Source organism: Coenobita brevimanus, chromosome 40, assembly GCF_032717465.1.
Source record: "Coenobita brevimanus isolate Jiangsu-jjx chromosome 40, ASM3271746v2, whole genome shotgun sequence".
Taxonomy (NCBI): domain Eukaryota; kingdom Metazoa; phylum Arthropoda; class Malacostraca; order Decapoda; family Coenobitidae; genus Coenobita; species Coenobita brevimanus.
This window is the reverse complement of record NC_136993.1, coordinates 7,572,500-7,597,458: the sequence shown is the minus strand read 5'-3', so window position 1 is coordinate 7,597,458 and position 24,959 is coordinate 7,572,500. Positions and strand designations below refer to the sequence as shown.

The window sequence follows — 24,959 nt, the reverse complement described above, 5'->3', positions numbered from 1 at the left end:
TCTTCCTTTTATTCATCAATGACTGGGGAAAAAAAATCTTGTTGTCTGGCAATAGATAGATGGGTATGGGCCCTCATTCCTTACCGATGCTCTACATAAATGCATACACTATTATTCAGTAGTTTTCATTGTTGTTTAACTTCTGTCTGGCCCACAGTCAGACTCAACGATCACATGTAAGTAAAAGCCCCTATGGTGTCGTTCCGTATGTTCCTTACACCGTTGATTTTGTCTCTGTGTCCGTCCTTACAAACACAGTACACAGAAAATCACATTAATTAACTATTAGTTTTATCTAATAAAAAAAGAAAGAAAGAAAGAATCTGCTTCACAGTTTGGCATACAGTACTCTGGTTTACTATTAGCAAACCAGATCTGAAAGACTCCATATTTCACTAACATTATTTTTCATTTATTTGTACCTCAGTTTCGAAAAGCTTCTGGAATTGATCCGGTAACATACCATTACCCTTTAGTTAATAGGTAGATTATGCTTCAAACTCTTTCTTTTCGTCGTTGCTTTTTGTCATTATGAATATGATTTACCATTCAGGATAGAGAAAGTCTTTGATGCTATAAACATAAAACTGGTTCATACAACTTCTTTATTCTTTTTTTCGTAGATTAAAATTCCACTTGAAATCAATCATTCGATTACATGCTCTACTGATCTTTCTAGACGATGCTTTAGTTACATTATTTGGCTTAAGAAAACGAACGGAGACGCGAGACAATATATATATTCCATCACCAGTACCAGAAACGACAGAAGCAGCCCACCTCCCAGCAACGTAAATGCTCCCTGAAGTAAAAGAGAAACGTCAGTTAGAAAGCAAAGAAGTTAGGTGCTAGTATGCCTGTTGTGGAAAAAAAAAAAAAACTGTGTAAAGCAGGGATTGTTGGTAAAATACTGTACAGTATATTAACTTCAAGTATTTCATTGTGATGGCGTCTAGATTTAATTGCTGGTATCTCTTGGATATTGTACTCTAAATAGGAAAGTCCTATTTAAGTGAATGAATTAATGACTATGGCCGACCCATCCACTGACAGAATTTTCCCTAAACTAAAAGTTTAAAAGTTAGTGGTGGAAATAACAAAAGGGGAAAACCATCTTCAATACTTTTGATTAATTTATTTATGTTCATTCATGTTCATAAGATCGTGGTATATATGGTTGGAGTCATACCGAGACATTAGTGAACGAAAGGGAGGACTGGACAGTGATCTTGGTGGCAGCGAAGACGCAGGAGGTGGAGTTTGGCACAAAGGACTTCATCCAGTAGTAGTACAGCCCTGACTCTGTCAGCTTTTCTATCCTACAAAATATTGAAACATGAAACAGTGACCAACAGCCTTGAATACTTGCTATAACTAGTCTGGTATATGTTCTGTATTAAAATTTATTGCTGCTTTGAACTTTTAGTCGCTAATGCAAACAGTTGTAACTATAAATAAGCTACAAGGTTTGTATGTTTATGGTCTGGCAGCGTTATCCAAAGTTTTCAAATCTGGATATTTTTCTGTAACTTTTAAATCCATTTCATACTACTCAGATGTTTTAATATTATGCAGAGGCTACTTCCAGCTGTCAGAGCTTTTCTGTAGTATGACCAACTTAGACAAATACATCTTGCTCCAGATTTTGTTTCGCTGTATATAGTCATGCACAGTGCCGAGACGAGGCGACGTAAATTGTGTTAATAGCAAAACCGCTCTATGGAGTGTCAGATGTGCTGAGAGATAGAGTTATTACCCCTGTTACCAAGAAGCAGACTAGTCCAATCGACTGTCGTCACAAACTTCAGACGAAACGTACTTAATAACTTTAACATATTTTGTGACTGGACGGTAAAGCAGTATTTACATAATGTGCATAGCACTATTAGCCCAGTGTTAATAGTATTGTCGCTCATCATCGATGGGTGGAGTCGAAGGAAGGGTAAGGTGTGTGTGTGTGTGTGTGTGTGTGTGTGTGTGTGTGTGTATGTGTGTGTGTGTGTGTGTGTGTGTGTGTGTGTGAGAGAGAGAGAGAGAGAGAGAGAAAGAGAGAGAGAGAGAGAGAGAGAGAGAGAGAGAGAGAGGGGCTCTATGGAGTGACGTTTAGCCATTGACATTACTTCATGCAAAACCAATCAGGGATGTAAAACCTTTCATTTTTTTACAATTTTATTGACAAATTTTAAAATAACATGACGGAAAAAAATCGGAATGCTTGTGATATTATACTAGCAAACACGTGTGTACGGAGAGTCCTATCTCCAGCTATTTCTGTATTGGAAATTTTCGCTATTTTTAAAGTTCGATACCTGAAGCATTTGCCAATCGTATCTTATCATTTCTCTCATACTAACTGAGGGGATTTTGTGTGCATTTTCTCGGTTGAATACGAATATATTTACTCTGCAGAGATATTTTTGTTTCAACCTCTGATCTTTATTTAGAAACGTAATTTTTTATTAATGTAGTCCATCCTTGGAATGCTAACTTGCATGATTTTCTTTTAGTAAATTTCACTGAAAAGTTTGTAATTTGTGGGTGGGGGGTTCATGGTGGTCCGGAGAGGGGGGGGGGGGAAGCTGTGAGGTAAGCAGGGGACAAATGATTAAGTTCATGAAATCGTAAATTATCATGACGATCCTGTTGAACCTAAACGCCATGCAGTTAAGCATAATTGCAATGCCTGGCTATTTCAGTTCGACATCAAGATATCAAGGTTACACAGAGAGGGACAGAAACAGTTCTGAATCAAAATTATGGAGTGCGAAGCAGGTGAATGCATACCCTCACTCCTGAGTTGATTCGTAACAGAGGGAATGTTTCAAACATAATCTAAAATTGTCAGTTAACGGGACTCTACAAATGACACACCGGTTCTAAGCACTTCCGTCTTCATCATTTCTTTCTTGTTTATATATATATATATATATATATATATATATATATATATATATATATATATATATATATATATATATATATATATATATATATATATATATATATTAATAATAATAACCTCCAGTTATAGTTTACAGTAATTTCCTCTGTGGTATGTTTCAGAGGACAGCTGTGAAGTGTGCTGAGCTGCTGTCGTACTTACTAAGTACTCCTAACTATGTAAATGAACATATAAGTCGTTCTGGTTTATGTCTGGCTAAACCAACAGCATCCAAATTATGCTACCTGCAGTGTAATGAAACATCACTTATACTCTACTTTTTGTTAGAACTACCTGCATTATGGTAATGTATGTTGTGTCGCACAGAAGAACGCTATTTGTTAGGTCTTGTTGCATGCTGAAATAAAAATATCTGATTAAAATACACGGACATTGATGTGTCGTGCAACTCAGATACTGTTTGAACCCCTCCCCCACACACACATACTGGGATCCTGTGTTCTTGTATGATCATTTAATCATGGCAAGTTGCACAAAAGGATGTCAGTGTAATGTGGCTTTATGGTGACATGCTACATTTCCTTGGTATTTGTTGGCAAGCTTCGCTTTATAGTCAACACTCTCCCTTATTTGGTATGACCGAAATGAATGAGTGTCCAAGTAACACTTTGGTTATCCTATTTAACGTGTGATGTAAAAATGATGTTTATTTGTCAGCTAGTTAAGTATTCATAGTGAAAAATCACGGTTTACACTCAGTAGTAAGCAAATATATTTTAATTGTGGACGTTAGAAAAGCTCACTCAAGACATGACTTCCACCCTGGATAGGCAGTAAACTTGGCTGGCTTCCTGTTGTCAGAGATATCGATGGCCTAACCTTATGAATAGTCATCAACTCTTCAGTTGTCAAACTTACGACTCTGGCTAATTGTGTATGAAAATGAGAGGTGATTGGAAACTTGACTGACGTGATTATATATTTATGATTTGTGTGTGTGTGTGTGTGTGTGTGTGTGTGTGTGTGTGTGTGTGTGTGTGTGTTCGACACAAACAATTGGCTTAACAGAACGTTGTCTGAGGCCCAGCAGTCCTTCATTCTGCACACCTTAGCGTGTCACTACTTCAGCGCTCACTCCAACCGTCCATATTGTATATATGCTAGAGCTCTCTAATGTAAGACAATGTATTGGCACTAAAGGGGCAGCCATAACGACTTGGCGGGTTTTCAAGTAGGTCAGTAAACTCTGAACAACATTCAAATCTTTAAACTGCTCTCTGCCCCACCCAGGATTCGAACCCACGTCCATTAGGTTTCCAGCCACCCTTGTACCGAACTTGCAGTTTAATTATGGGAAATAATAATCTGCAATCTTCATTAGCTTAAATGGTTAAGCCATTACTCAGACGTAATATCCACTGTTTAATATATTAGGTATTTCCCATACAAAGCCTTATGCACACTTAACCTTCCCACATGCCTTCCCTTCTATTGTCCTAGTTTACATTTAATAATGATTTTATCTCGTCACTTGGCAAAATAATGTATCATTATTTAGGACTCTGTGTCTACCGTACTTGACACGACTTGCTTGAACTTCTCTAATTCTTGGTAGTCAGTGGTTGAGAGAAGAACTACCGGCACGTCTTACACCCTCTACCACTTAGGGTCATGAGGGGAGTTTTGGATGTTTTCGCCATTACATTCAGCCAGTCCCAAAGAAGGGTGACTACTCCCAACCCTCCAACTATCGTCCAATTGCTTTAACGCCCTGTATTTCAAAAGTTTTCGAGTCAATTCTTAATAGAAAAATTTTAAGGCATCTTTCCTATCACAACCTTCTTTCCGATCGTCAGTATGGGTTCCGTCAGGGACGCTCCACTGGCGATCTTCTCACCTACCTTTCAGACTCCTGGTCATCCTCCTTTCGGGACTTTGGCGAAAGCTTTGCCATTGTACTTGACATCTCAAAGGCTTTCGATAGAGTCTGGCATAAATCTTTAATTTCCAAACTGCCCTCCTACGGTTTCTATCCTTCTATCTGTGCCTTCATTGCTAGCTTCATTTCTGGTCGTTCTATAGCCGCTGTTGTAGACGGCCATCGTTCTTCTCCTAGATCTATCAACAGTGGTGTTCCTCAGGGCTCTGTCCTATCACCAACTCTCTTCCTTTTATTCATCAATGATCTTCTAAGCTGTACATCTAACCCTATCCACTCATACGCTGATGACTCCACCCTTCACCTTTCCATTCGGTTCCCGCAGCGCCCATCTCAACAGTTACTTCAACAAACAAGGGATGAGGCTATGGCACACCTAATGTCTGACTTGGCCCGTATCTCTGACTGGGGTAAAAATAATATGGTTGTCATTAATGCATCTAAGACTCAGTTCTTACACCTATCAACCCGACAAAATCTTCCACAGGTATACCCACTAATGTTTAATAATATTCAGCTTAATCCTGCATCATCCTTGAACATGCTTGGGGTTTCATTTACTCGGGACTTATCTTGGAAAGATCATATTACATCTCTTGTAAAATCTGCTTCCAAGAGATTGGGTGTGCTAAGCCGACTCCACTCTTTCTTTACCCCTGCACAATTGTTGACTCTATACAGGGGTTTTATCCGCCCCTGTGTGGAGTACAACTCTCATGTGTGGGAAGGCTCCCCACATACAGCTCTTCTCAATAGGGTGGAGTCAAAGGCTTTTCGTCTCATTAACTCTCCTCCTCTTACTGACTCCCTTCAACCTCTGTCTCTTCGCTGCACTGTTGCATCTTTATCTCTTTTCTATCGCTACTTTAATGGTCACTGCTCCTCTGAACTGTCTGCTTGCATTCCTCCACCTCTACGACGAGCGCGTAGCACCCGTCTGGCAGCAAACTCTCACCCCTTTTCTGTCCAACTCTCTAATGCAAGAGTTAACCGTTACTCCCAGTCTTTCATTTATGCAACAGGTCAGCTCTGAAACTGTCTCCCTCTGTCTGTATTTCCTGCTGCCTATGATGTCCAGTCTTTCAAACGCAGTGTGTCCAGGCATCTCAAAATGATCGGATCTTGAATTTGGCTCTCTATTGTATTTTATTTTTCTCTTGGAGGGAACTGTTACTGCGGGCTCATGGCCTTTGGTTCCTTCTTCCTCGCATAAAAAAAAAAAAAAACTTCCAACCTCTTCACAAAGCCTCCCATGGGGAAGGCGTGGCTCAACCGGTAGAGAGGTGGCCTGCAGTCCTACCTGATCCAGGTTCAAAATTCCCCGTTGGGACAGGGAACAGTTTAAGGATTTGATTTTCATATAATCAGTATTTACTGATCTACCAGAAGACACGCCGACATGTAAAAATACTTCCGCTAATACCAATACACCAGTCCTGTATGAGACAGTCCTAGCATGTATTGAGTATGGACTGTGGGTGTTAGAGCCGAAGTGATGACATGCAGAGGTGTATGGTATGTAGGAGGACTACTGGGCCTTGGGAGCAGGCTGTGAAGCCTATGCCCAGAGACGGACACATCAGAGAGAGAGAGAGAGAGAGAGAGAGAGAGAAACACTATAAGAGACATGGAACTACCAGACCTGTCACTGATGGCAGGCACTAGAGGGCTACCCTTGCGGCCCACCATGGCGAACATTAGAGGCAGAATCCTTTCTCTTGACGTATAGAAGTCACAACGACCTGTTGAAATAGAATAACATGGAAAATAGCTGGAGTCGTGGACGAAAGCTTGTCAGACTTTACTCGTTTTACCTTAACCTGGCCAAGATTTTCGTCCTTTTGAAGCTTATATCATGTAGCAGAGTGGCAGAATAAATCTACGCAACGGCTCGAAATCCTTTCCACACCACATCTTCATAACCAGCATCATATACCTGTGTTAATTTCTTGTTACAACTCTGTATTCCAGATGGAGAGATAGTAATTTTAGACTTAGTGTAAGAAGGTAATAGTTTCTGTTACTCTATATACGGTACGAACAGTATGTGTTCTTGCAGGTAATGGGCTTCATGCTTCTTATCAGGACCATATTTTTCCAATTTAAGAATCACACACACACACACACACACACACACACACACACACACACACAGTAAGGTAGGTACGTACAGTCATAAGAAAAACTATCGTTACCCTTCAGAGCTATGCACTATGACACAGCGACGAAGTGATGTGGAATGATGGGACAGGAAAGTTTGTACCGCAAACCCGTCAATGACGGTTATGTGAGACACATATATTAGAATTTGTGCTAGAGGTAATAAGAGTTCATTAGATCGTTTGGCCACTGTGCATAGAGACAATACGTTGTTATCCAGCACCGAATACATTAAATAAAAATACAACAGAATGGTGTAGAGTCGTCAACACACATGCAGACGCGCAATGAGTATGTGCACCCATACCAGACGTATGATAGTAATTCAGCCGATACAAACCAAGTTAGTAAATTTTAATGTAATAATGATATGTATTGCTCTTTACATATACTAAATGCAGAGCGATTATAGCCCCTCGTGCACTCTGTGACGTCTCCATAATGCATAACATGGATATAACACACCCCATCCGCCATCCATATTAGCTCTGAAGCTTCCATATGAAGCATTTAACCATCTAAATCAAACAAATGAACTCGTGAACCCCTGCTAGACTATCATAAAAAAAAAAAAAAAAACAGTTGATGCCTATAGATTTAATACCCTTCAAAATAATTTATCTGTTGTATTCTATAGATAATAAATGTTGGATAGTAGGAAAATAATAAAAGTGGCGAGTTTCATTATTAATCCCAGGCAGTACAGTCATAAGAAAATGTATCGTTACTCCCAGGCATGTTCGATGCAAAACGAACGTTAGCTGGGCTATGAGGGAGAGTCCTTATTGTTCGCCCCTCCCCCAATCTAGTGTTGCCATATCACAATCCCATTACAAGAGTTGGAATATTGAGCAACAATGAGCCATACGGCAGGGAAATATATAGGACTTGTTTGTTTTACCCTGAGCGCCCTGCCTGGGATTAATAATGAAACTCGCCACTTTTATTATTTTCCTACTATCCAACATTTATTATCTATAGAATACAACAGATAAATTATTTTGAAGGGTATTAAATCTACAGGCATCAACTGTTTTTTTTTTTTTTTTTTTATGATAGTCTCGCAGGGGTTCACGAGTTCATTTGTTTGATTTAGGTACATGAGAGACAGACAGACAGACAGACAGACAGAGAAACGGCTAAAATCATCAACATGATAATTTAGTGGATATAAAATGTTGAGCAAATGAAAGATTCGTTTCTCTATCTATCTGTCAGTCTATCTATATCTGTATGTCTACCTATCGCTCTATCTGTCTGTCTGCCTGTCCATCTATCTATCTGTCTGTCTATCTATCTGTATTTAAATAAAGGCCTAAAGGGAAATGAAGTGTACGAAAAGAACAAGCGAAATCTTAGGAGTAACAAAAAGGATAAGGAACAGAGAAGCAATACCAGATCCAAATAAAGTTCCAAGAATGAGAGTATGTACACTGTAGGACTTTGAAATATGCAGAAAATATGATCGAGTATGTGCGGTATGGTGCAAAAAGAGAATAAATAACAAATATTACGGCAAATGGTTTCTGAGTTTTGGTGACACTGTGACAGAAGGAAAGGAATGTATGTGGGAATGAAAAAAAAAAAAAAAATACAGTATGAAGAAAGATGGCAGGGTTATAAAGACGAAGTATACATAATCATTATCTTTCACACTTCTTTTCATTTACAGTACATAATATAGGAGGGAGCCTGGGCCAGAATGGTACAGTTATTGATACAATGCCCAATCAAAATGAGCCATATGTCGACACACGCATCATTCAAACCTTGAAATGCTGGGCTTCACTTCACAAGCGGTCAAGTCACACGAAATTGGGCTTCGAGATGCTTGTTGGATAGAGCCGTTCAATTGACTGCCACGTTTAAAACGAAGTCTAACCAGTGTCATATAGATCTCTGCACATGCCTTATTCGCATATCTCTGTCCTCTTCTTCCAGTTCTTTCGCTTCCTCAGGTGCCATAACTCGCTTATTCACACATTCACGTGCATTTTCAATCTACATTCTTCCTAACCACCCACGGCTCCTCCTTCACTTAACCTCACCGAATGTACATTCTTTACGCTATTTACATATATTTTCTTTGCGACTCTGTACCATCTAAGAACACTCTGCTTTTAACAGACCTTACTCCACATCTGTTACGATTCCCTCTATTTTTTGTCATTTAACACCCGTTTCTTCGCCCTCAGTCTTAAGTATTGATACTTTTTCAGTCATAAAATTGATACTAATGTCATTGCATAATCCCATCCCCACAGTTTAATGTTGGTACTAATGCGTTCCTAGAAACCTCTGTAAGAAGATATATACTCTTTATCAACGCAACCGTACTTCCCTGAGCCAATCTGTGTTCCACTTACTTCACACGTTTTTTTTTTTTTTTTCTCGTATCTATCACTACAACAAAGTTCATAAACGAACACACTGAAAATTTGAAATCTTTGAAATACTGTGTGTGGGGATAGGCATAGCAACAGGTGTAACCCAAGGAAGATAAGTAATTTGTGAGTTGGAAAAAGTCGCAACCGTATTTAGAGCACTGAGGAGTGTGTGGGATAAAATATATATGGATCTTCAGGGAAATTTGAGTATGGAAAGCATAGTGGTGCTTACGTTACGGAACGGAGGCATACATCGATGCCAAGTAATGGAGACGTAAAAACCGAGGGAAAAATACAGTACCCAGCGACAAGAGACTTGGAGTGATGGTTTGATGGTGAGAAATGACACGAATAATGTGTAGTGCATGCTGAATGATGCATGAGTCATTGCAAAGCGAATTAACCTTTTTAGTCCGCTTCCTTTTTTAAATTATCATGCATCCCATCACTATATAGTATTACTAAGCAAGAACTGTATGGGAAGAGTTTATCAAACATGCATCCAGCACCTTCAAATCCGAAAAGTCTTTTCCAAATTCAGCTAAAAAATCGTAGCTAATAAGAATAATAATAGAAAAGACGCCATAGGCAGTGTTTCATATACTGAAATTTAGCAGTTAAATAAAAAACTTAATTTTCATCTGGTATATAAATATATAAAATACAGTTCCTAAAATTATAACCTGTATTCGAGAAGTCCGCTGCCATGAATCCCTGATGAGTTAGATCCTCCACAATCAGCACGTGACTGCCCGTTCTAACCAGGGTATCGACGCTCTCTGGGAACAGGGTGCTGCGCTGATACAACATACGATCCTCTTTCTCAGACTCGGCCAGCTCGCGATAGATACCTGATTCCGCTTTCTGTAGAAGTGGGACAGGTATTAGGAAATTTTAATGTTATCCAAGCAAGGGCTAGATGCATACTTGATTATTTTTGATGATGAGGTATTCCCTAATGCTCTGCGGTGGGAGAAGGTATGCGTCTAACCATGGGCATAGACTTGGGTAATCATTCCAGAAACCTACATCCTTTCTGTGAACAAGATGGTCATTTGTACACTTAGTATTGCCACTCGGTACTGATACTGAAGACATCTGCTGACAGCGTCCTTCTTCCCCCACTGTAATAAGGCGTGAGTCTAACAGAGATGTCTCGTCATAATAATGGTTCACTCACAAAAATGTAAACGTAGAACGAATCCTACTACATAAATCAGTGTACTTGCCGGTAGTGCGTGCGCAGTACTAGAGTCAATGAGTGAATCCCCACTTCGCATACTGGGATTAGGATTTTATAGACCCAATTAAACTACTCTTTTTTTTCCATAAGTGATCATCTTGGTCACACACACACACACACACACACACACACACACACACACACACACACACACACACACACAAACACACACACACACACACACACACACACACACAAACACACACACACACACACAAAGTAGCGAAGCACGAGAGGCCACCATTGGGAAGCTGGACAACGTAATCTGCAGCCCATCCCCGGGGTAGTAAAGATAAAGACGTCCCCATAACCAAGTACCATATACAGTATCTGAGTCACATTGCCAAACACATCTCGCCTAACATCCCACACCATTGCTAAATATTATGAAGACAGATCAAAACTTACTTATTGATCATTGCGCTTTCCAGGATTCGTACTTTGATTCATGCGTTCCATAAGAATGCACGTTACCATTGAAACGAACATAGGATCATCGCTTTTCTTACCGGCAACATGGACTTTTATAGACCTCATTCCAAAAAGTATCGCAGTTCTAAAAAAATATATAACACACCGATTTTATGTTGTTATAACTGAATCAGAGAACTTACACGGTAGTACTGGACGTAGGCTGAATTTGCCTCCCAGATCATAGTAACCTCGGGATCATCGATGACGTCCCTGAGAGTCTGGTAAGGCTGAGGGATGTATCTGACAGCCAGGAGGGACATTAAATTTCCGGCGTAGCTCCGAGTTAGCACTAACATCGTCAACATCCAGGTAATAAGAAACAATCGATGCCAGCCATGCACGGTCCTTTGGGGAACATCTGTTGATAAATGATTTTTATTAATACTGTAACAGGTGAGGGAGGCTTATTTTTCATTTCATTCCACTTTATTTATCAACTATCACCACATATCCCCTCAAAGAATTTGCACATATATTACACAACCTAATTTTTCTTTGCATTAGGTAATCCATAATGCTCAGTAGCGAAAGGGAACTTCCCTAATTGAAAACGTATTTGAAAAGTAGATATGTAATATGACTCCTAAGTACCGAGTGCCAGCTTTAAGTAAAATATTTAAGCAAGTACATACGGGGTCAGTAATACACTGTATATGTGCCTGCCTCTTCCCCTTGGTATATGTCATACGCCCTACAATTATGTAGAAGAAAAGTACAGATGGAGGTTACGAGGAAAGGGATGAGGCGGGTGAGGGTAGGATATGAGACTAGTAGACAGAGACAGAGTGAAGAGAACTGGTGGGCCCCAAAATCACCTCATCATAAATCTAAGGACTATTGATGTCAGTCCTCCCACTATTTCTCAAGTCATTTATAGAGACAATCTGCTCTGTTTCACAGTTCTTGAACTTTGTCGCCAGACGATTTTGTTCATATGAAAAACTACAACAGCCAAGTTAGTCATTGCCAGACCTTTCGGGACTCTTGGCCTAAAAAATCACTGACAGAGACAAATGCCACCCAAAAGAAGCCATGGTATGAATTTGACCTGGTATTCGTGAAGATTGTTGAGCATTAAAATTATTAACCTAGGGAACTTCGTGAATATACATCATATTCGTGGGAATCATTGCCTAGCATCCAGGGAAGATTCCTGGAGCCGTCCTAGGGACTCCAGTCTTGTTAAAATCTCTCCTGGTTACAGTTGATGGCCCCTGCTGCTGAAAGAGTTCAGCAAAGACAAACTTCGAGAGGTTAGATATTGCCGCTTGTATTATCGTTTGGTTCCCTTGTTACATTCCGAAACTAAGTTTACTTTCTAAGACGAAGCCGTCAAATATATCAGAGAAACAAGTTATAAATAATATTTTACAAATATGTACCACAATGTACGGATGGTAGTGTGCCAAAAACCAATGGGGCAAGATCGAGCCAGTAAAAGGACATTAACGCCATCCCTACATCATTTTTAAAGTTATGTTAGTCCAGTAAAAACCATTATGGTGTAAAGATTATTATAATCGCGAATGCGCCAGAAATTTTTCATAATTATGGTGTAATTATTATTCAGTCATGGATTTCATAAAGTATGCCATTAAAAAAAAAAAAAAAAAAAAAAAGTGTAGGGATGCGTCCATCTCTTTCCAATGATTTTTGGCACTCTACCATCCTAATATCATGACACATTTTTATAAAATGTATTTTCATACTTTGCTACCAGATGGAGCTCCCAGATAGTGCAACACCCGTACACACAAACGGTATTAACGGTTGAATGTTAGACTTTGCCCTATGACCACCACCTTCAACATATTACTCTCAAAATCGTATTACTTCAGTCTTGCGTAAGATTTTCACAAATAGTCGTTCAAATAATCTAAGAACCCTTTTTATTTCTTAGTGACCTACAGATTTGGCCTCTCTTTGTGACCTTATCATCTAGCTAATTGTTCTAAAAATATAATATCCTTATCCATGTATGAATCTAAACCCTCCCACAAAGTTTAGCAAGCGTCAAATGAAAAATTTAAGTTTACCTTTCGATGTAACCTTGACCAACGACCTGCTTTTCCCAAAAAGTGTAGGTCAACCTCGTGGATGATCTGGAACTTGTTTTCCAAGTTTGATTCACGTCAAAATAAAGATTCAGGTACTTATTTTGTTCACATACTGACCCAAGGGTCGAAAATTTACCATGTCCTATGTCCTTGTCTTTTTTTTTTTTTCCTTTTTCTTTTTTTTCTTTTTTTTACAGATTAACCCAAAATGGAAGCTCTTTCTTAATACCTGACCCTACACACTTCTGCCAACTTTGGCTCAAATCACATCACAGTTATTTCTATCTATCTATCTATCTATTGCCAGACGCCTCAATCCCGTTTGGGGTGGCCACAAACAAATCGCCTCCAAGTCGCCCTGTCCCCCGCCATTTCACTACCCTGCTCCCAACTCACACCCCCCTCTCTCATATACCTCTCCACCCCATCCCTCCATCTCATCCTCGGTCTCCCCCTCCCTCTTCCACCCTCCACCTCACTCACATACACTCTCTTCGTCAGTCTTTCACCCTCCATCCTCTCCACATGGCCAAACCACCTCAGTGTGTTCCTCACAACGCTTCCTATCACATCCACATCAACACCACAACGCTCCTTTATATCCTCATTCGTCAGCCTGTCTCTCCACGTGACTCCACAAGCTCCTCTTAAATAACTCATTTCCACTGCTCTCACTCTTGACTTGTGTCCTTCCAACAACGTCCAAGCTTCACTTCCGTACGTTAGAGTTGGTATCACAATACTGTCATGTAGTAACTTTTTTACTTCCATGCTCACTTCCCTGTTTCTTATCACTGCTTTCAAGGAACCAGCAACCTTTCTTCCCTGCTGTACCCTTTCAAGCACTTCACCCTCCAAACCTCCATCCTTACTCATCACACTACCCAAATACTTAAACGTACTCACATTTTCCAATTCCTCACCATCCAACCTCGCTATACATTCACTGACTTCACCTCTCTCAAAGACCATCACTTTACTCTTCCCTACATTCACCTTTAGGTTCCGTTTCTTACACACTCTCTCAAACTCATCCACCAAGCCTTGCAGCTCCCCTTCATCTTCACTCAACAACACAGTATCATCTGCAAACAACAGTACAGGGAGTTTCCAAACACTATCCTCTCTCACCAGGGCCACTCCAACATCCACTACCCTACCTTGTACCTCTTTTATTACCCCATCCATGTACAGATTGAACAACCATGGAGACATGACACATCCCTGTTTCAACCCAACTTTCAAAGAGAAAAATTCACTTAGTTCACCATCCACACGCACTGCAGCCTTAGCACCATCATACATACTCTTCACAGCATTCAACAACTTCCCATCTACTCCATATATTCTTAACACTTTCCACAATCCTTGTCTATCCACCCTGTCATATGCTTTCTCCAAATCCATGAAAGCCGCATACAACTTCTTTCCCTTCTCTAGAAACTTTTCCACTAAAGATCTAAGAATGAATATCTGATCTACACAACCTCTTCCCTTCCTAAAGCCTCCCTGTTCTTCTCCAACTAATTTCTCTGTTCTTTCTCTAACTCTGTCTATAAGTATCCTACCATACACTTTTCCTATTATACTAAGAAGACAAATGCCCCTATGATTACCACACACTTCTTTTTCCCCTTTTCCTTTGTACAAGGGAATAATTATACCTGACTTCCAATCCTCCGGGACTCTACCTTCCTCCCAGGCCAATCTGCACATCTTCCACATCCATTCTACTACTATCTCTCCCCCATGCTTCAGCATCTCACCACACACTCCATCAATTCCTGGGGCTTTCCCCGATTTAACTTTCTTCATTGCTTCCACAACCTCTATCCTACTGATTTCTACCTGTCTTCTCACCTCCCTCCTTCTCCCAGCCATTCCCCAGCCACTTATACTCGCATTACTTCCATCCTCTACGTTCAACAATTCCTTAAAGTGTTCTCTCCATCTGCTCACTTTTTCTCCCTTCTCCACTAGTAATCTACCATGTTTATCTTTCACTCCCCTGCTAACTTCACTTCCACCCTGTCTTACTCTTTTCACTTCTCTCCAGAACATTTTCTTACAGTCCCTCCACTTTACACTCAAATTCCTTCCTTCCTTCCTTCATTTAACTTAATCTTTGACCCTAGCCTATGACCTATCCCTGTGACCTTGACCTTTGACCTGGTATTCGCAAAATAGTGCTTTCATTCTTGCATCATCCTCAACCTATCCACAAAGTTTGGCTTAAATCGGATAAAAATTATTTAAGTTGATCTTTCCATGTGACCTTCATTCCTGATCTATTAGTACAATGACAGTTTGCAACACTCAGTCAGGTAGATTCAACACCTCTGAGAGCGAAGTCTCGCAGCTACCTGCCACTGTGGCTCTAAAGATGTGAGACTACCACATATTGTGATGTTCCTTTCGGACTCTCACCCCGAACCATTGTTATGGGGGGGTGACAATGAGCCTAAGTTAATACGATGATTGAAAGATAAAATGTTCATGAAAGAAACTAAGCATACTCTGTGGCTGGACCTCAACAATTACACCTAATCAGGCTATAATCTAATCAAAACCGAGTCACTTTGCTGACACGCATAGAAACAGGTTGAAATGTGATCTTGCATTGTTGTCTTGACCCCTAATTGAATGTTCTCATATCTGAATCACTATTTTTTTGCCTTACCCTCAGTCATTCCGCTAGTCTGGTCAAAATGACTGGAAATTGGATAAGATGATTTTGCTACATTAACACTTGAAAGACCCATGACCTTCACCTTTGATCAGTTGTTATAGAAAAAATAAATTAACTTCATTACCTGACCCTCAAACCTCCACCACGTTTTGTCAGTATCGGATAAATTTTGAGTCTCTCTCACACACACACACACACACACACACACACACACACACACACACACACACACACACACACACACACACACACACACACACACACACACTCAGTTTTGATATTTGTTCCTGTTAATCTCTCTCTCTCTCTCTCTCACACACACACACACACACACACACACACACACACACACACACACACACACACACACACACACACACACACACACACACACACACACACTCAGTTCTGATATTTGTTCCTGTTAATCTCTCTCTCTCTCTCTCTCTCTCTCTCTCTCTCTCACACACACACACACACACACACACACACACACACAAACACACTCAGTTCTGATATTTGTTCCTGTTAATCTCTCTCTCTCTCTCTCTCTCTCTCTCTCACTCTCTCTCTCTCTCTCTCTCTCAGCGTGTGTGTGTGTGTGTGTGTGTGTGTGTGTGTGTGTGTGTGTGTGTGTGCGTGTGTGTGTGTGTTTTAACGAAACTTTTTATCCAGCTTGAACAAAACTTGGTGTGAGGGTGGAGGGCCAGCCAGTGAGTTAACCTGTTGTGTTTTACCACAACTGGTCAAAAGTCAAGGTCACAGGGCTGGATCAAATCCTGACCTAACAAACTCATCCTAAATGGTTTTTATCCGTGGTGTTATGCTTATGCCATATGAGTCATTTCAAGGGGCACACCACCTACAATATATATATGAAAATTTAAACAACACACCACGAAGTTTCTTGTAGGAGCAACGTCACAGTTTTTGTGGGATGTTAGGCTTGCCGTCATTTTTATTCTCCACTCCCTAGGTTAAGCAACAAAACGAAGGAATATTTTCTATCATGAACGAAATTCATACACTTCCTGATCCATTTATCAAGTTCAAACCTGTCTCGAGAAACTGGCTTTTGATAATAAAATCAAATGCAAGGCCAACAGTGACTATGAGAGGAGATATAAAGATGATATAAATTATGGAAAGTAGCACATCACGCTTAGGTTCAACTTATGGGTTAGTGGACTAACTAGCAACTCACCGAGGCCTTGACAGGAGTGCATCCTGCTCATTAAATTATTGCTATACCACCAACTGGGATGTTTCTGACTTCATTTACATTTTAACTATGATACATCGAGCATTGATGTTTGTTGGCTTAGAGTGCAATACCATTTCCAAGTTGATGAAATACATTTAATGTCATTTTGCAAAGGTTAAATTTAACATACTGCTTCCCAGTAGATCCTGTTTTGCAATCCCAGTGCCGCAGACCACTGGTTAACCACTTGTGAACAAACCTGGGAGAGTAGTTGTTTGAAAGACAAGAATCAAGTGATTCAGTTTTGACAATAATCAGCCATAGGTCAAGGTCATAGAGCAAGTCAACGTTCGATCCGTTTGAACGGATTTTAACAAAATAACCTGAATAATATTTATCAGTTTTAAGCAAAATTAGTGGAAGGATAGCAGATCAGCCAAGAAGTAAAACTATTACAACTAAAATAATAGGTCAAAAGTTAAGGTCAAAAGCAATATCACCTAAATCATTTCGTTTCGTTCATAAAAGCTCCAATATGTTTGCATGCATCGGCCTTGATCACCTAATGACGGCTGTCCATGCTGCTCCATCTCTGGCAGCCTCCCTGTTCAGTCGCTTATCTATGACGTCACACTCTATGGCCTCGTACCAGGTCGTTTTCGGTCTGCATCTCGCAACCCCATCCCAACGTTCACACTTCTCACTCTCGGCACCCAACTGTCATCCCCTAATCTCTCCCCATGCTCAAACCATCTCAGTCTATCCCTCCTCATCACAACACCAATACACCCCTGTCCCATCCTTCCTCTCAACTCTTCCATAGTAGACCTAGCCCCCTTAGGTCTTTCATTCAAGGACACACCGCACATCCACCTAATCATTGTCATTTCTGTACGTTGGAGCCTACTAATATCCTCCTCCCTTATTGCCCAGGTCTCACTACCAAACAGCATTACACTTTTAAAATATGCCGCAAACAAAGATCCCATAGTATGGAGGGAGACCCCTCACAATGACAAGAGGGGCAACAGCTCCCTGAACTTTTTCCAACCACTCCTCACTCTAGCCATAGAAGTACCTCCAGCACCATCTCCAGCACAGAACATGTCTCCCAAGTAACAAACTCTTCCACACACTCAAGAGACTTACCAGCAAGATCAATCTTTTTTGCGCCTGAAAATCTCCACATGCTCTCACATACACACCGCATACATGAAATCAGCATTTTCTCACGATCTACCTCTAGTACCATTATATCTCCTATGCATCCATTTATCACAAACACTACACAAGACGGGGGTACTTTAGAAGCCCTTGCGAACAGCATGTGATCACTCATTCTCATCTTTGACAGTATCGCCACTATACCTCTAGATACCACCACCTTTGTTTTATCTGCATTTCCTCTCAGTCCTTTGTGTCACATACCATCTTTTCACTTCCTAAATCTTTCCTCCGTCCCCCTTTCATATTCTGCAATCAACACCAAATCATCATTATAGCCTACAGCATCTCCCACACGAATAGGTCTCTGAAGTCACCTGAGAGGGCTTCAAGCACCATCTAGTGTTTATTCGATGTTGACCACTTTTGTGAATAGCTTAAGGATAAGGCAAGAATAAAAAGGCCCTATTTTGAGAACAATCAGTCAAAGTTCAAGGTCACGTGAAACTGTCAAAAGCCAAGGTCTTGTGCCAAAGTTGATGGAGTGCGTAACAAGAAGACAAGAACGATGGGATTCAGTTCTGAGGACAATCAAATGCCAAGACTACAGAGCTAGGTCATACTTTGACCCGTGTATCCTATTTGTGTTTTATCATTATATCTAAAAGAGCTTTGACTTTTTGATATATGGTTAACCCCATGGAAACTCCAGTTTTTTTTTTTTTTTTTTTTTTTTTTTTTTTTTTTTTTTTGCAAGAGCTCAGATTGAAAGAAGGACAGAGGTATGATATTGGGAATAGTCAAAGGTTAAGGACACAGTGAAATGTCAAACATTGCTGGGGAAACAAGCTAATTCAGTTTTGAACTGATATGAACCAAAGTCGGTAGGAGGGTGAGAGCTGGGCACGAATTATGTAATTCAGTTCCAAGGATAATCTGTCGAATGTCAAAGTCACAGGAGAAGATCAAAACATTCTTCAATCGTGGCAGTTTATGGGCGCTGTTGTTGCATTGTCTGAGCGATACTTGTTTGCCTGGAAATCCAATATGATACAGCTTTTGTAAGTCAGTGCTGTAAACATGGTCTTACCTTGTTGTAAAAGAACTTTTAAGAGTAGGAAGAATATATCTGTGCAGGTGTGTGCGCTGGAGACAGTGTTAGATACGCAGGCTATGAGCAGGCGCCACATAAGCAACAGTACTAGGAAGCCTGCAAACATGGCTCCCCACACCAAAGGCCCTAATGGCAGAAGGAAGCCCCAGGGATCAATCTCTGGGCTTCCTCGTCCTCCCAAGATCCTGGCGTAGTCAAATATCAGAGGCCTTGTGTAATCAATTGCTTCAGCTCGAACCAGAGTTACTCCGAACGGTCCTAGACCAAAGTCTATTTCCTGTACAAAAAAATAAGTTAGCAGTATACATTACACACACACACACACACACACACACACACACACACACACACACACACACATATATATATATATATATATATATATATATATATATATATATATATATATATATATATATATATATATATATATATGTGTGTGTGTGTGTGTGTGTGTGTGCGCATAATTCGTGTTGCCATTCTTTCTTGCAACGGGATTCTTAAATCATTGCTGAAAATTTGCTACAGAGAGCCAGTAGGAAGATTAAATTGATCAGATAGTGGTAAAAATATCAAGTACGATCTAATCTAATGGGCTACATGATGATTTTCCAGTAACAATTTCTTTAGTAGATGAGCAAAAAAACAAATCATGTCTTTTTTTTTCATATCGACCATTGGGGTCGGAGTCCCTGGTCATTAAGGCAATATATATATATATATATATATATATATATATATATATATATATATATATATATATATATATATATATATATATATATATATATATATATATATGAACATACACATTTTCATGCACACGTACATATATAAATAATATATATATATTTTTTTTTGTATTTGTATTTATATATTTTTTTTATTTTGACCTTACATTATGTATGAACAAAATACCTAATCTAAAGACCCTAAAACTAATCACCCATCAGACAAATCGCTAACCTATACTAAATCCTAAGAGACAATAACTAGACCTACACTAATGGTAAAAAAAGCCTCGACCAAGAGAACACCATCAACTGCAGATATATGCCTTTCTACATTACATACCTGCACTCATCACCTGCTGACTGTCAGTGGAGGCACAACCTAATAGAGGGGACATCAATATATGAAAGGGAACCAGACGAGTCAGGAACATTTCCATATACGTCAGCTGTCGGCCCAAATTAGAATAACTTAAACAAGATGATATAATATATTTACGTAATATGTACAAAAAGTGAAGGACCTCGCCCAACCGACCACCATAGACTGCAAGTGCCCAATACCTTTCTATATTGCACATAAATCATGTCAACAAATAATACATTCTTTAAGTGAAGTCAGTGGATACATTAAACTTGGTATGAAAATACAGTATATACACTTTAACTTTTATGAGTTGCGGAGGGTGGATGGATGGGGCATGGGATGAACAATAATCTTGTCTTGTTCCACCAAAAACTTGTAGCCATCTATTATTAAATGATCATTTTTTTTGCACTAATTTGGAGTTTGACAATCTTTAAGTGTGTCATTTTGTATGATGTAGCAAAGGGGAAGCATGGTTAATCTGCTTAGTTACGATATATGAGTATTTAATTATAGGGTTGGAGGTGAAATGAAGTAAGGTGGAGCGGCCTGGCAGTCTAATACAGGTGTACCGAGCTCAAAAAACCTTCATCCTCCATTCTCTTCCTACGTGTCAAGTGGGGTTGGTGGAGGATTAGTGCCCCTCCCTGTAAAACAATTAACTCTAAGCCCTTGGCCACCCCATTTGGGATACATGGCGTCTGGCAATGAATGAATGAATGAATGAATTATAGGGTATGAAAGCAAAAAGAACACGCATTGCAATCCTGCAAGATCTCATGAGGTTTGAGCATTTGAAATCAACGAAGCGGGTAAAGAATGAGACGACGGAATCAAAAGAGTACCTCCGGAAGTGATAGGAAACTGGAGGAAACAGAAATTTGAAGCGTTGAAACAAGAAGAATTTGGCAGTAGCCAAGGGGACTAAGAATGACAAGGGACAGCACTTCTTGGATATGCTTTTGCTGTTGCCGTCCGTAATGAACTCTTGAACATGACATGAGAAAAATGTACTGCTACACAGATTTCCAAGAGCAACAGAGGAAGTATATATTAGTAAATAACAATTGACATCAGTCTTTTTTTCCACCCTTTAAGGCTGGCGATGCAGTTCTCTATCTATCTTTCTATTGCCAGACGCATTAATCCCTTATACGAGGTGGCCACAAACAAATCGCCTCTACGTCACCCTGTCCCCCGCCATTTCACTGCCCTGCTCCTAGTTCACACATCCCTCTCTCATATACCTCTCCACTCCATTCCTCGATCTCATCCTTGGCCTTCCCCTCCCTCTCTCCCCCTCCACCTCACTCACATACACTGTCCTCTCGTCAGTCTCTCACTCTCCATCCTCTCCACATAGCCAAACCACCTCAGTGTGTTTCTCCTAACGCTTCCTATCACGTCCACATCCACACCACAACGCTCCTTCACATCCTCATTTGTCAGACTGTTTCTCCATGTGATTCCACAGGCTCCTCTTAAATAACTCATTTCCACGCCTCTTAATCTTGACTTGTGTCCCTCCAACAACGTCCAAGCTTCACTTCCATACGTTAGGGTTGGTATCACAATACTGTCACATAATAACTTTTCACTGCCATGCTCACTTCCCTGTTTCTTATCACCACCTTCAAGGAACCAGCAACCTTTCTTCCTTGTTGTACCCTTTCAAGCACTTCACTCTCCAAACTTCCATCCTTACTCATCACACTACCCAAGTACTTAAACGTACTCGCATTTTCCATTTCCTCATCATCCAACCTCACTGTACTGTACATTCACTGACTACACCTCTTTCGAAGACCATAACTTTACTCTTCCCTACATTCACCTTTAGGTTCCCGTCTTACACATTCTCCCAAACTCACCCACCAAGCCTTGCAGCTCCCCTTCGTCTTCACTTAACAACACAGTATCTTCAGCAAACAACAGTACAGGGAGTTTCCAAACACTTCCCTCTCTCATTGGGACCACTCCAACATCCACTGCCCTACCTTGTATCTCTTTTATAACCTCATCCATATACAGATTGAACAACCATGGAGACATGACACATCCCTGTTTCAACCCAACCTTCAGTTAGAATAACTCACACAGTTAACTGTCCACCTGCACTGCAGCCTTAGCACCCTCATTCATACTCTTTACAGCATTCAGCAACTTCACATCTACTCCATATATTCTTAATAGTTTCCACAATCTTTGTCTATCCACCCTGTCAAATGCTTTCTCCTGATCCATGAAGGCCGCATATATCTTCTTTCCCTTCTCTAGAAACTTTTCCACTAAAGAGCTAGGAATGAATATCTGATCTACACAACCTCTTCCCTTCCTAAAACCTCTCTGTTCTTCTGCAACTAATTCCTCTGTTATATCCCTAACTCTGTCCATAAGTATCCTACCGTATACTTTTCCTATTACACTTAGAGGACAAATGCCCCTATGATTACAACACACTTCTTTTTCCCCTTTCCCTCTCTACAAGGGAATAATGCAATTTTAATTATTGATTTATTTACATTTTTAATTGTAGATTTTTTTTTTTTTTGCTGCTTTATTACAAACATATAGTTCAGTTTGCCTTTTTTTTAGGGGGGGGGGGGAATCTAGTCTCTCAGAATTATGATGATTCAGTAAAATTTCCTCTAGCTCAGTTCTTGCAGCCGATTTACAGTTTGACTTAACTTTTTGACCTTATTCTTTCTACCATCTTAACATTTCATTTAATTTAGGAAATATTTCATAACTTCACTGTTACGGTGCTTTCAGTTTCCTCATTCATATATATCGGCTGATAGTCATATGATTATTATGAAAATAATATTATTGTAGAAAATTATAAATCAATATTGTAAGATAATCCGTTTATTTATTTCTTGGATGCGTGAGTGTAATATAATGATGATAAATGCAGTCTGGTGGTACTGAGATTATTATTAAAAAAGAAAAAAATAGACCAAAGTATCATCGTAGTGGAGTAATTTATCTGAACTTTCGAGATGTCGAGGTAAACTGCACTGGATTTTCTGGATGAAATGATAAGCAGCAATCTTTTAGCCACCCTTACCTTTCTCTTAGTCATGCCAACCATGCCGCTCCAAGATCCGTCTGGTAGTTTTGCTCCCCAAGCCCCGTCGGGTGGTCGCACTAGCTTGTATCTGTCACCAACGAATAGCATGTATTACAGATGACAAAAGTTACTATAAGGAGGAAATTGTGAACATTAAATTATTTTCCTCAAGCCGATAACATATCTTCACCCCTCCGTTACTTTTTCTTCTTTAACTGACAGTTTCGAAATGAACGATTATTTTTGTCTTCATTAACGTCTTCGGTAAGACAGACCTATCCAAATATGATACTAAGCATTGGCTGGGACGAAGGGGCCCGTTTTGTTTGACGTTTCGCCAAGCAGGCTTCCTCAGGAACATCACACAGTGGTAGCAACAAGCCACTTAAATAGTCCAGGACGAGGAACCCATGACACTGTAAAACAATCAGACTTATGAAACAATGCAACTGGACTAGTCAGGCTTCCCCGTAATTGACAAGTATGCCAGTGGTTTCACACACACACACACACACACACACACACACACACACACACACAAATCTTTAGGTTAAAATTAATAAATCTCTCAACATAAACAGAGCCCAGACACCTTCTTTTACATATATCATTTTAATATATAATGAACTTAGCTTCCTCCCAGTAAATTCTATGGTCAGTATCCCAATTATGTTTATCAATTGCATTATTCATAATCATCCTCTTGACGTCATATTTATGTTCACTTATTCATTTTTCCACCCCTCGAAAGCTTTTTCCTATATATGACCGTTCAAAGTCTTTACATGGCACACGATAAACCCCCGCCCTACATTCCCCTTGTCAGGCTCCCCAACGCTTAACCAACCCCCAAATCGTGTTAGAAGTCTCACCACTTCCGTTCCAGTCTCAGACATTACACGTGAAAGGACACTGAATTGTTTGGCAAACCCACCTTTTTGCTCTGAGGATGAAGTAGGGAGAGTATTTTAGGTCAGTGAAAGCTTTCTAAATAAAGTCATATTCTTCTTCCAAATACTCCTCCGAACACTTCCTCAGCGCTCGAAGATAAAACCCTATGAAGACAACTTGTTTTGTTCAGTTTGTTGCAGAATCAAAATGCAGAAAGTCGTTTTTGTTGATCATATTAAAAAAAAAAAAAAAAAGAACTTTAACACATTCTCGTCCTTAATTAAAAGTTTGTCCCTATATGGCAATCACTGGTCATGCTCTAACTCTGTTGTAAACTAGATACTATCCTCTACCCTATTCAACCAATCCTTGAGTGCGACAAGAACTAGTCTACGAGGTGATATCACTAAACTTCATCTACTTACCTGTTCCATGTCTCTACTCTAGGGACAACACTATTAAAACCATTGACCTCTAAATGTTCTAAAAATAAATTGGCTAGAACGTCACTGAAGGGGGATCCCATTGCAATCCCATCCCCCTGTCTGTAAAACGAGTCAATGA

At 39.9% G+C, this 24,959-nt stretch overlaps 1 protein-coding gene across 1 annotated transcript in view; it reads right to left on the bottom strand.

Moving 5' to 3' along the window:
• Positions 1-214: 214 nt before the first annotated feature.
• LOC145397273 (putative glutamate receptor) overlaps positions 215-24,959 on the bottom strand; it is a 48,103-nt gene continuing 23,358 nt past the window's right edge. Inside the window, exons 6-13 of the mRNA XM_080270470.1 lie at positions 23,502-23,592; positions 19,310-19,610; positions 11,246-11,463; positions 10,072-10,252; positions 6,484-6,583; positions 1,190-1,319; positions 720-802; positions 215-245 (exon numbers count right to left, since the gene is read on the bottom strand). Coding sequence (XP_080126596.1) covers positions 215-245; positions 720-802; positions 1,190-1,319; positions 6,484-6,583; positions 10,072-10,252; positions 11,246-11,463; positions 19,310-19,610; positions 23,502-23,592 — 1,135 coding nt within the window. The remainder of the gene's footprint in view (positions 246-719; positions 803-1,189; positions 1,320-6,483; positions 6,584-10,071; positions 10,253-11,245; positions 11,464-19,309; positions 19,611-23,501; positions 23,593-24,959) is intronic.